Here is a 12,649-nt window from a genome sequence, read left to right on the forward strand (position 1 = left end):
TTACCGGTCAAATTCCGACGAAGTCCACAGCTACAATACGCCAATATCTGTGTAATTTCTTTTATTTGATTTTGCCACGTGTTGGTTTAGAGAGAAATGGTACTGGGTGAAATTATTTTATGAAATTTGGTAGTAATTGTAAAGATAATGACACTGATTGTATTTGATGTAAAAAACTATCGTTTTATGGTGTTTCTTGTTATTTTTTCTATATTTTTTGGTTGGCTTTGATAACCAAAAAGTCCTGTGCGAATCTGAACACTGGTCCGATTAAAACATCACGCCTAAACAATACCCACTAACAAATTCAAAAATTCGAGTTTAGGGAATATTTCCTGGCAAACATCTTTTGGCGACTCCAATGGGGAAGCTTTTATGGTTAGCACAAAAAATAACCTTTCTGAAGACGACTGCAGACAAACTCGGTCTCAACGCCGAGTTCAATTGAGAAGACAGGGAAAATTCACTAAAGAATTAGACTCTGATATCACGGCAATCATGGCTAAGGACAAGGAAAAACAGACAGCCGTATAAGGGGACTCAACCGATCCTGCTGATTGAGTTAGTAGTTATGTAATGATACTGACCTAGATATTGACAAAGATTTGGAAGACTATTCGCGCCAGCTACCACCAACCCACCCATGTTTGTCACAAGGCAATTTTTCAACAATGAGGAATGGAATTGCTTAAGAAAATCAGCAAATGTTTAATGGGGCGATTCAGCAGATGTCCGAAGTGATGAAGAATGTCATGGCCGGTCAATCAACGGTCCAAAGACAAATTAGAAATAATATGGACAGTCTGAACAAGGCGATGGAAAATTTGGGCAAATTTTTATTCGGATAATGTGTGGCCGAATAGAGTTACAAATGGGTCGAACAAAACCAGACACCGAATAGGTTCGGTTATTAGGGAAGTTCGGCGAGCAAGTTCAACAGCCTAATAAACAGGGGGTTCACATATGGCTTCGTGAAATTGTTGCCAAGACCGGAAGGTGCATTGACAGGTGCTCCGTGAATTTGGTTAAAGAATCAAAGTCTTCTTTGCAAGTAATTATGAAAGTTGAGAACGAATAATTGCTCCCTTTGGTTCTTTGTTGAAATTAATAGTTATTCTATTATGAGTTGATATGATTTGGAGACTTGCAATTTTTTCACCTTTTTCATATTTGGAAGGGCATTTATAATTTTTGTATTAAGCACTCTGAATTGTTGAGCTTCTTTAATTAAAGTGTTTTAGTTGGCAATGGCTTGGCGGTTAGTTTTTGGGTTGATTCTTAGCGGGTTTCTTCCCATTTAATTCTCCTAAAATTAATTATTCCTAAATGGTGCCTGACCCTCTAATACTTGCGGATTCACCATGAATCCGCAAGTCATACTTGCGGATTCTCCTTAATCAAAGATTAAGGGGAATTGTTAGTAATGGGAATCAGTGGGAATCAACTAATTGATTCCCACATGGGAATGGGAATCAATTAGTTGATTCCCACGTGGAATCAATTAAATTAATTTCCATGTGGGAATTAATTTAATTAATTCCCACGTGGGAACCAAACCCGCTTTCTATAAATTTTTTTCAAAAATTATAAATTTAAAAAAAAACACTCCGCTCTTTATAAAATTTTAAAAATAAAATATTAATCTCTAATACTTTTTCGATTTAAATTTGCAATTTTATAATTTAAAAATATCGGAATATGGCGTCGAAATTTTAGAAGTCGACAGTGTAATATTTTCTTGAGAACTACAAAAGGTGAGTGAATATTTTATTTACTTTAATTTTAAATATAAATTGTTCGTTAAATGTTAAAAATTAGTTTAAATTAAAAAAAATTAATTTAAAGAATTTAGTGTATCTGTAAAATTCTAGGGATTAGTCAAATATAGGAAAATATTAAGAATTTAAAGTTTTTAACACTTCATAAAATACTTCGGTCTGATTGTCAAAAAAAAAACGTATAAGATAAAAAAAACGTTAAATATAAGTTTTATATAATGCTCGTAACACATATAAGACTTCTCTTAAATCCTAGGGTTTGGCCCACGAGAAGCAATCCACAATTCATAAGATGGAAATTTTCATTCCCATCACTCACACAATTAAGTCAAAAGAAAACGTAGAGAAAAAAGAGAGCGTCAAGTATGTATGAGAGTGTTTTCTTTGGAATTAAAACGAAGTGTTTTGCGAAATGTTAAAAATTTTAATAATACCTACCATTTTACCAACACCTTATAATAAATCAACAATTTTAACAATTACGGTTTTCTAACGTTTTTAAACAATCAAATAAAATACTTAAAAATTTCATATAAAAAAACGGAATGTTTTCTTTTAAATTTATAATTTTAAAAAAAAATTATAGAGAGCGAGTTTGATTCCCACGTGGAAATCAATTAAATTGATTCTATTATAAAGAGCGAGTTTGATTCCAAGCACCATTTGGAAAATAATTAATTTTAGGGGAATTAAATGGGAAAAAACCCATTCTTGGCTAGGTGGAAATCTATTATACTTACATTACAACAATTTATTTAAGCTTTCTAGATCAAAATATACATCAACTTTGGAGCATAATGGGTAGTTCGACAGGTTTTTTTGCTTTCTCCTTCAATTGGGCTCTTCAGAAGCAACTGTAACTAGACTACTTATTGCTCGAACTAAATTCTGTGGATTTAGATAAATATAGGTCTGATCAATTTGGATGGGTAGGAAAGTTTCAACATTTTCTTCCGAGAGATGTTTCTCTGAAGTTATAGTAGAATTTTTTTTTGGGCCGAACAGTTCAGGTGTGGCAATATTGTTACGTCCCTTTAGAAGTGGAAGTTGCCTCCTAAAGTTTAGTTTTTCAGCTGGCTTTTAATGAGAGATCAAATCTTTTGGAATGCTTCTTTGATTAGAGGTATTTTAAATCCCGATCTAATTGATTGTTTAATTTGTGATGAAATTCACACGAGTACATATATTGTTTTGCATTGCCTTTTTGCTTGAAAATTTTGGTGTTTAGTCTTGAGAAAATGTGATAATATGTGGATTTCTCCGCCTTCGGGTGATGAGTTTTTCAGGTTTTGGACTTTATTTTATCATTTTAAATACAAAGAATTGCAGCGGCTTATTTGATTCTTTGGTATTTTGGAGTTGTGGAATGCCAGAAATAACATAGTGTTCAATGATGGTGCCACTTCGGTGGATGCTTTGACTTATTCGAAAAATTTCAAGAGACTTACATATTATGCTTCCTTTCAATCTCAATTTTTATATTCGAAAAATAATAATTTTCAAACTAAAGATCTTTTACTTGATATGGCCTTGATCTCTTGCCTTTGCAGTTTTTGTGGTTGCAAGTCATTTATATTAATTATTGAATATATATACTTTATAAATCATCATTTATCAACAACAAAAAAATAGAGGGAAAATCTTTTTTTTTTAGAATGTACTAGAAGAAGATATGATTGAACTTTAATATAAACATGGAAATTAAGTATTACATGCTCGAACTCCTAGTTGGACGGAGGTTTATGGATAATAAATGGGGACCTTTTTGAGTAGGTGAAAAAAAGTTGTTTTGTTGCTAGGTTTGTTTCCTTTTAATCACCAAAATTGTTTGGCCCTAAGTAATTTTCAGACTAAAAAAGAAATATGACCACAAAAAAAAAGATATCAAAAATAGGCAAATGTAAATATCCATATTGCAAGTTTACATATACTACATTCTAGAACTCAACAATTTATGGCTATTTATTTTTCAATGTATGATCTTCATAGATGATATTGCATAACAAATTCCATAAAACCAGAGTCTCAAGGATCCATTTGATTTAAAATCTTTGAGCTGAAAAAGTTGTAAAGTTAAAGAATCATTAAACTAGTTAAATCCTAAAATTATTTGGTTCTTTATTTACTAGTTAAAATGTGATACATTAACTAATTTTCAATCTATTTATAGGTTAGAAAATTGAGTGAACCATGAACATGTGATCATACCAGTTTGACCATCAGTTATTTTCAAAATATTGCATGAAACATCATCAATCTAATTTATATTTTCTAGTGTTGTATATAGAAATGTGTATCAGTCAGTGGTTTAATCGAAATGCAAGAATACATCTTTTAAAATTTTAGAAATAAGAAAATTATGTAAAACATGCTTTTGGATCATTTGGTTTTCATCTCTACTCATTTATGTGTGGTTACATCAATGTATCAGTGACTACTTCCATTGGCTCAATACAAAATTTTCATAGCAAATTATCAAAAAAAAAAAAAAAAATTTCATAGCAATCTAAAAATATCTAGTAGGGTGTTGGGAATTTTTTTTCTTGCAAATAAATCGGATCGCCATAAATAATAGGCTAACGCCCCGCGAACATCAGCAAAATGTATAAAAGCTCATAGTTTAACAAATTAATACAGCCAATATGGCTATAACAAATCAAGTTCAATAAAAAATATAAACATACAGGTAGGGGTGTTCACTTTTCAGATATAACGGAATAATCGAACAAACCAAATGAAAATTATAATTTGGTCAATTTTTTATTATTAGGTTTGATTATGATTAACAAATTTGAAAATTTCAATTATGATTAATAGATTTGAAAATTTGTTGATTAACCAAAGTCACCGAATTACAAATGTATTTGACGTTATCTTGTGTTGATCCACTGAGACTTTAGTTGATTGTTTTTATTTTTAGGAAAATTTATCTTTATAATGGAAAAATAAGTCAGAGAAATTCACTAACCCACTTGAAATAGACATTTCACAGGGTTTAATTAGAGCCCTCAACTTCCTCATTCATATGAAACTTATTTTTTGTAGTCATTTCTCTAATTTTGGGATACCTGACCAAAGGTTCACTGGCCGTTCCTTCTTAGTACTATACCTGATCATTAAGCCCGGTATCCAGTCAGGCCCAGCCCGGCCCACTTGGGTGAAGCTTAGATATTAAATTTTGGAAAAATTACAGATAAATACTAATAGCGCTGATTTATTTCAAAAATGCTAAGTTTCCTAATTGTTTTCATTGACTGCTAATTTGTCATTTACAACAAATACCTAAAAGCGGCAACTTATTACAATTAATACTGAAAAAATCAAAGTTTAAGAGAGAAAAAAAGGAATAATTGTTATTCATATCAATTGCTTACAGAATACAACAATATAAATAGGAAGGTTTAGCCTTGGAGACTAAGACATGTACAGAGAAAACTAAGCCTATAATTAAGCCTATAATTAAGCATGTACAACGGTCTAATAGCTAATATAGAAAACATGAGAATCAAAAAGATATAGAGAATATCTTCCAATACTCCTCCTCAAGTGGGATCCAGAGGATTGATGGATCCAAGCTTGCCCATGAGACGATGAAAGTGAGCAAAAGATGTAACTTTAGTGAACACGTCTGCAAGTTGATTGTTCGAGTTAACATAAGAGAGATAGATAAGTTTCGACTGAACCTGTTGCCGAATATAGTGACAATCAACTTCTATATGTTTAGTCCTTTCATGAAATACCGGATTTGCCGCAATATGCATAGCAGCTTGATTGTCGCTAAAAAGAGTCATAGGAGTAACACAAGAACAATGAAGATCATCCAGCAGACTTTTCAACCATGTAAACTCACACGCTGCTGCTGCCATAGCACGGTACTCGGCTTCGGCACTAGATCGAGCTACAACATGTTGTTTTTACTTTTCCAAGATACAAGATTACCACCCACGAACATACAATATCCAGTAGTTGATTGGCGATCAAGTGTATTACCAGCCCAATCTGAATCTGAGTATCCGATGATGTTGTTGTGCCCGTTTCTCATCATCACAATTCCACGACCAATCGTTCCCTTTAAGTATCGTAAAATACGCTTCACCAAACATAAGTGATAAGTTGTAGGTGCGTGCATATGTTGACTAACAAGACTTACAGCAAAAGAGATGTCAGGTCTCGTGATAGTTAAGTAAATCAGTTTTCCAACAAGTTTGTGAATGAAGCTTTAATTTACTATCAAAGGGAGTGGCAGCAGGTTTGGCATGTACCATATTAGCATCTTCAAGTAAATCAAGAATGTATTTTCTTTGATTTAAGAACAGCCCTTTGCTTGAAGTTGCCATTTCAATGCCAAGGAAATATCTTAAAGGACCAAGATCTTTCACAGTGAATTGGAGTTGGAGACTCTTCTTTAATTGAGCAATTGAATCCACATTATTTCCTGTGATAATAAGATCATCCACATAAATAAGTACTGCAATTATATCACCCTTCATTCTTCGAACATATAAAGAAGAAGAATCAGCAGAACTCTTTAAAAAACCAAGCATCCCAAGACAAGAACTCAACTTTGCATGCCATGCCCGAGGACTTTGCTTTAAACCATAAATAGATTTATTTAGTTTGCAAACCATTCTGGAATCACAGCTCTGCGGATGCCCGGGTGGAAGCTTCATAAAAACTTCTTCTTCAAGGTGCCCATGTAAAAACGCATTTTTGACGTCCATTTGAGACAACGACCAACCGTTATTAACAGCAACGGACAAAAGAACTCTAACAGTGGTCATTTTTGCAACAGGAGCAAATGTCTCTTTATAGTCAACACCGAATTTTTGAGTAAAACCTTGAGCCACTAGACGTGCTTTATGACGTTTAATTGACCCATCTGAATTGAATTTGGTTTTGAATATCCACCTGCTACCAACCACATGTTTTCCTTTCGGAAGAGGTATTATACACCAAGTGTTATTTTCTTCAAGGGCTGTTAACTCTTCAAACATAGCATTCTTCCAAATATCTTGGGACTGAGCTTCTTGAAAATTCTTAGGCTCAGGAACACTTGAAATTATTGTGAGAAAAGCTGCATAACTGATAAGTTAAAGATTTAGCAAGAGGGTACCTGGAAGCATGAGCAACATAGTCCCTCATTTTGATGGGAGGATGGCGATCTCGTGGGGGGTTGCGCCGAGGAAACAGATTTTGAGCATTTGATGATTCTGCCGCAATATTATTATCAACATCATCTACACTCGCATTTGGAGATGAGGAATTATTTGCTAAATCTTGAATGTAAATATATCGGTCTTCAACACCATTTATTGAATTTTCATGACAAGACTCAGTAATCGGTAACGGAAATAAATCCTCTAGAATCTCCTCCTGTGTAGAAGTTTCAAAAAAGGGCATGCTTTCAATAAAGCGAACATCTCTACTTACGTAGAGTTTGTTGTTTGCAGAATCGTAGCACTTGTAGCCTTTTTAGGTTTGAGAGTATCCCAAGAAAATACATTTGGCCGCTCTTGGATCAAGTTTATCACGGAGATGTGCTGCTATATGCACAAAACAAGTACAACCAAAAATCTTCAAATGGGATAATTCTGGTTTCTTTCCCTGCAAAATCTCAACTGGACTTTTAAAATCCAACACACGACTTGGTAAGCGATTTGTAAGATATGTAGCAGTGAGAACTCCATAAGACCAGAAGTGCTTAGGAACATTCATTTGAATCATTATTGCTCGGGTCTTTTCTAACAAATCACGGTTTTTGCGTTCAGCTACTCCATTTTGTTGAGGAGTATTAACACAACTAGTCTGATGCAAAATGCCATTGGAAGTTAAATAGTTTCTCATGTTATGAGATGTATATTCTGTACCATTATCTGATCGAAGAATTTTAATATGAGTCGAGTATTGAATGGAAACCATCATATGAAAATCCTTGAAGTAATGAAAAACTTCATTTTTTGATTTCAAGAGATAAACCCATGTAACCTTTGAAAAATCATCATTAAAGGTTAAAAAATATTTAAAACAGTCAATAGAAGTAGAAAAAGGTCCCCATACATCTGAATGAACTAATTCAAAAGTTTGAACAGATTTAAAAATCGATAAAGTAAATGGAAGTCTTGTAGACTTCGAAAAATGACAAATTTCACATTCATGAGTCCCTTTATCTAATCCTAACTTTATTTTTGAGAAAATAGATTCTGACGGATGAGCTAGACGACAGTGCCACAAAAGATGTTCATCGTCAGGAGTTGTAATCGCCTTAAAACCTTTTGGAGTTCTAGAAACAGGTAGAAAAAAAATAGAGTCCATTCAAAAAAAATCCCTCACTAATCTTCTTCTTGTTGACGAGGTCCTGAAAGATAACCTTGTTAGGTGTAAAAATGACTTCACAATTAAGGGAAGATATCAACTTTGGAACAGAAAGCAATTGTAACGAAAAAGAAAGGACATAAAGAACATCAGCTTCAATGGCATCTGAGACAAGTTTAATTTTTCCCTTACCCTTAATAGGAACGCCTTTACCATTAGCTATAGAAACAAGTGAAGACATTGGAAAAAAATTAGAAATATTAGTTACTTTGTTTGTCATGTGATCAGTGGCACCAGAATCAACAACCCATAAATTATGCAAATTATTAATTTCTAATGCAGTCATAAAGGCAGTAATGATACCTTGGCTATTCTCAAGATTTGCATCAGTTATGAACCCAGAAAATTTGCTAAGAAGTCCAGCTGATGCAGTAGACTCATCTTTCTTTTGGTTGACAGCTCCTGTTTGGAATGTTCCCTGACCATGTTTTTCTTGTAAATAGCTAGCAAAATCATTTAACAAGGAAGTGGGATTAGAAGAAAAAGAATCAGTTGTATGAGTAGCCACATGAGCCTTGCAATTAGTGCCTTGTTTCAGATTTCCTCCTTTTCTGTCTTTTAAGGCCCTGGGTTTCATCTCGGGATGGAGAATCCAACATCGATCGATAGTATGACCAGGAGAATTGCAATGGTCACACTTTAAATCTGGACGCTTCCCTTTATAAGCTTTTGATTCTGAAGATTGATGACCAAGATAGGCGTGAACCTCTGAGTTGTTGTTTGTTGTTTCGCGAGACATGACCTTTCGGTGAACTTCTTCACGCTGAATTAAAGAACAAATACTCTTTAACGTTGGTAATTCTGGAGTCATCAGAATGTTACGCCTAAAGTCTTCAAAGTCAGAACCAAGACTGGCCAGTAGTTGTAAAACTCTGTCTTCTTCAGTTCTTTTTCGCAAGGTAGTTTGATCAATAGAATGAGGTCGGTACACCTCCAATTCATTCCACAAACCTTTTAATCTGCCTAATAAATTAACGAAGGTTTTGCCGTCTTGACGGAGATCAGCAATCTCTTGTTGAATTTGAAAAATACGAGCAGAGTTATTTTGATTACCGTACATTTCACAAACAGCCTCCCATAAATCAAGGGTAGACTCAGAATAGCTGAATATTTCAGCGATGCCACTTTCCATGGAGTTAAGAATCCATGACATAACCATCTGGTCTTTTGACAACCAAGCCTCATATTCAGATGATTCAAAGGCTGGAGTCTTTTCTTTGCCATTGATAAATCCCAATCTGGATCTCCCACCAAGAGAAATGGTGATTGCCCTTGACCATGGTAGATAGTTGAATTCATTTAACAAGATAGAAGTCAGGTTTTGAGAAGTGTTGATGTCACTTTCAGCTGGATTAGAGGAGGCAACAACCACCTGTTTTGATGAATTACTTCCTTTGTCAGTCATGATCAAGGATGATTAATAAAAAGAGAGGTAAGATCACTGCTTTGATACCATGAAGAAATCAAAGTTTAAGAGAGAAAAAAAGGAATAATTGTTATTCATATCAATTGCTTACAGAATACAACAATATAAATAGGAAGGTTTAGCCTTGGAGACTAAGACATGTACAGAGAAAACTAAGCCTATAATTAAGCCTATAATTAAGCATGTACAACGGTCTAATAGCTAATATAGGAAACATGAGAATCAAAAAGATATAGAGAATATCTTCCAATACATAATCAATCCTAGCCCACCGTTGCATCTGATTGAAACAATGAATTAAGAGAGCAACACATACACATGATGTTGGACTGCTACAACCCCGCCTTCAATAACTTCATCCATGGATCATCATGCCAATCCTACCTCACCTTCTGCTCTTCTCCGCCCCACTATGACACTCCTTTCTCCATCTCTTATCTTTTGGGCGTCCCAGAGTCTGTCTCTCTGCTTACCATTCCCTCCGACACTCAGCTCATCGTCCCCGTCACCTGTTCCTGCCATGCCCGCCGCTACTACAGCACAACACCACCTACGCTCTCAAGCTCCCTACAGAGACTTACTTCAACGTCGCCAACGATACCTACTAGGGGCTCTCCGCTACTACCAGCTCATTTGGATTTTAATTTTGTTATAAGAAGTTAGTTTGATTTATGTCATCTTCTTTTGGGTTTTGGATCTTAATTTTGTTTTAAAAAGTTATTTTAATTGATAAACCCATTTACTGTTCTTTCTTCCATTTTTAGAGTTTTTGGTCTATGGATTTTGTGTTCACTTTAGTCCAGCTTTGTGTTTTCTTGCTGTTTCTTAGCAAAAGGTTTAATCTTTTATATAATTTTGCTTCTGAACTTGCTGGGTATTAGAATAATTACTTTTATAAGCTCATCAAACTGAACTTATGTAGATTATGAGTTGGGTGAATTTTTAATTTTTAATTCTGGTTAATAGTAAATTATGACATTTTGCTCTTTCTAGTAAGGTTTTCATCCATGTGATGTGACTTGTTTTCTCAAGTAGATCTTGTTTTCCTTGGACAGGTTCACTTTCTTGGAGCTGCAATGGATTCGCCACAAATTTGTTGTCCCGCCATTCAAATTTGATTATTCTATTCGGAACTCTAGTACTTTATCTAAGGATGAAGAAGCTTTTAAATATGATAAAGATCAACAGCTGCCTAAAGTTTTCATTGATTCACAATTGCAAAAGCTTACTAAAGCCAATGGGAAAAAAGCACGTTGGCTAAGATGAGAGAATAGTTTTTATTGGTACAATTTATTATATATGGAAGATGTGATTATGAAGCTCATGGCAAGTGATAGTGTTACTTTGAGAATGAATCAAATTTATAGGAATTGGCAGATTGTATAGTGTTTAGACGTATATTGTGTCTAGGACGGTTTCTTTTTATTAATTTAAAAAATATAATTCTTAGTAAAACGTCCCCTCTTATAATATATTACAGACTGGATTTTTTTAAAATTATATTTTTTTTATAAAATACATGTTAAGTTACATACATTATAGATACATCTTTGATATATAATTTATACATTTTAATTTTTATATTAAAACAGATGGATTATTAAAGGGAAAAGGATCATTTATGCCCCTAACGTTTGCCTCAAAGATAGAGTTGTTGATTAGGATGGTGCTCTGTAATGTTTAATAACAAATCTTATGACGACATTATATTATTATTAGTTCTTTTTTTTATTTATATATCATGTATGTACATATTGAGTACATCAACGATACATTATAGATACATCACCTGATACGTCATAGATGTACCACCGGTACATTGTAAATACATTATTGATACATCATAAATACATCAACAATACATTGCCGATACATATTTAATACATCGTAGATACATCAATCGATTTTTAAATTAGTGAAGTAGCCCATACAAGTGATAATTATATGCTAACGCTAGTTCATCTTTGATCACAAGTCAATTTAATTATTACGCTATCGAGAGTGTTAGAAAATGAGACCATCAGTAAAGCATCCCTTCTTCTGATACATTGCATACTGAATTTTTTAATTTATAATTAATACATATCGAAAATAGCTCAAATGTATTCATTTTTAAATAATACATATCGAAGAGAGCTCAAATGTATTAATTTATTAGACGTGTTTTGACATGTTTCTTACTTGTATTTGTTAGATAAATCTCAAATATTTAATATATATATATATATATATATATATTTGATACGCGTCATCTCGTTAATGGTGGTTTTCATTGCCTTCGAAATACATTTTGGATACATATCAAATACATCTCCAATACATATCTGAAACATCTCAAATATGTGACGCATTCTCGTTATAATTTAATTTATAAGATATGTATAAAATAAGTTAAAGATGTATGCGGCAGATACATCATTGATACATAATGTATACAATATTTAATACTTCCTTCCTCCGTCCCAATAGAGTTGTCCACTTTGAAAAAAAAAATTGTCCCAAAACTCTTGTCCACTTTCAAAAAGTAACTAATTTTTACATCAATTATCCTATACTATCCCTATTTAAAATCCAATAATGAGTAAATTGAAAGTAAATTGCAAGTGGACCCTATATTAAATAGGGGTATGACAAGAAAAGTAAGGAAAATTTTATAAAATCCATAAACAATAATTGCTTTTCTTAAACTGTGTGATAAAGGCAAAATGGACAACTCTATTGGGACGGATGGAGTATAACAATTGACATATACTTCCTTTATACATAATTTATACATTGTTCAACATACATTTTTTAATATAATATGCTATAAATACATTTCAAATACATGTCATATATTTTATATAATGTATGTATATAATCAAGGTTTTATTTAAAATAAATAAACAAACTAATTAAAATTAATATAATTGTTCTAGTCTTACATATATAAAACAATATATTAAAGGTTTTATTTACAATAAATAAATATATTAATATTATTGTTCTAGTTTTAAATATATAATCCCGAGTTATTTTACTCTAATTTTATTCTATGCTATATTAATGTAAATAAATAAATAAAATTAAATAT

General features: G+C 32.9%; 1 protein-coding gene across 1 annotated transcript; it reads left to right on the plus strand.

Annotated features, from left to right (window-relative positions):
• The first annotated feature begins 9,750 nt into the window (after nt 1-9,750).
• LOC126660088 (uncharacterized) lies at nt 9,751-11,048 on the plus strand. Its single transcript, XM_050353423.2, has 2 exons — nt 9,751-10,234; nt 10,632-11,048. The coding sequence occupies exons 1-2, from the start codon at nt 9,895-9,897 to the stop codon at nt 10,835-10,837; spliced, it is 546 nt and encodes a 181-aa protein (XP_050209380.1). The 5' UTR covers nt 9,751-9,894; the 3' UTR covers nt 10,838-11,048.
• Nucleotides 11,049-12,649: the final 1,601 nt, after the last annotated feature.

The sequence above is a fragment of the Mercurialis annua genome, linkage group LG8 (genome assembly GCF_937616625.2).
Source record: "Mercurialis annua linkage group LG8, ddMerAnnu1.2, whole genome shotgun sequence".
Classification (NCBI taxonomy): Eukaryota; Viridiplantae; Streptophyta; class Magnoliopsida; order Malpighiales; family Euphorbiaceae; genus Mercurialis; species Mercurialis annua.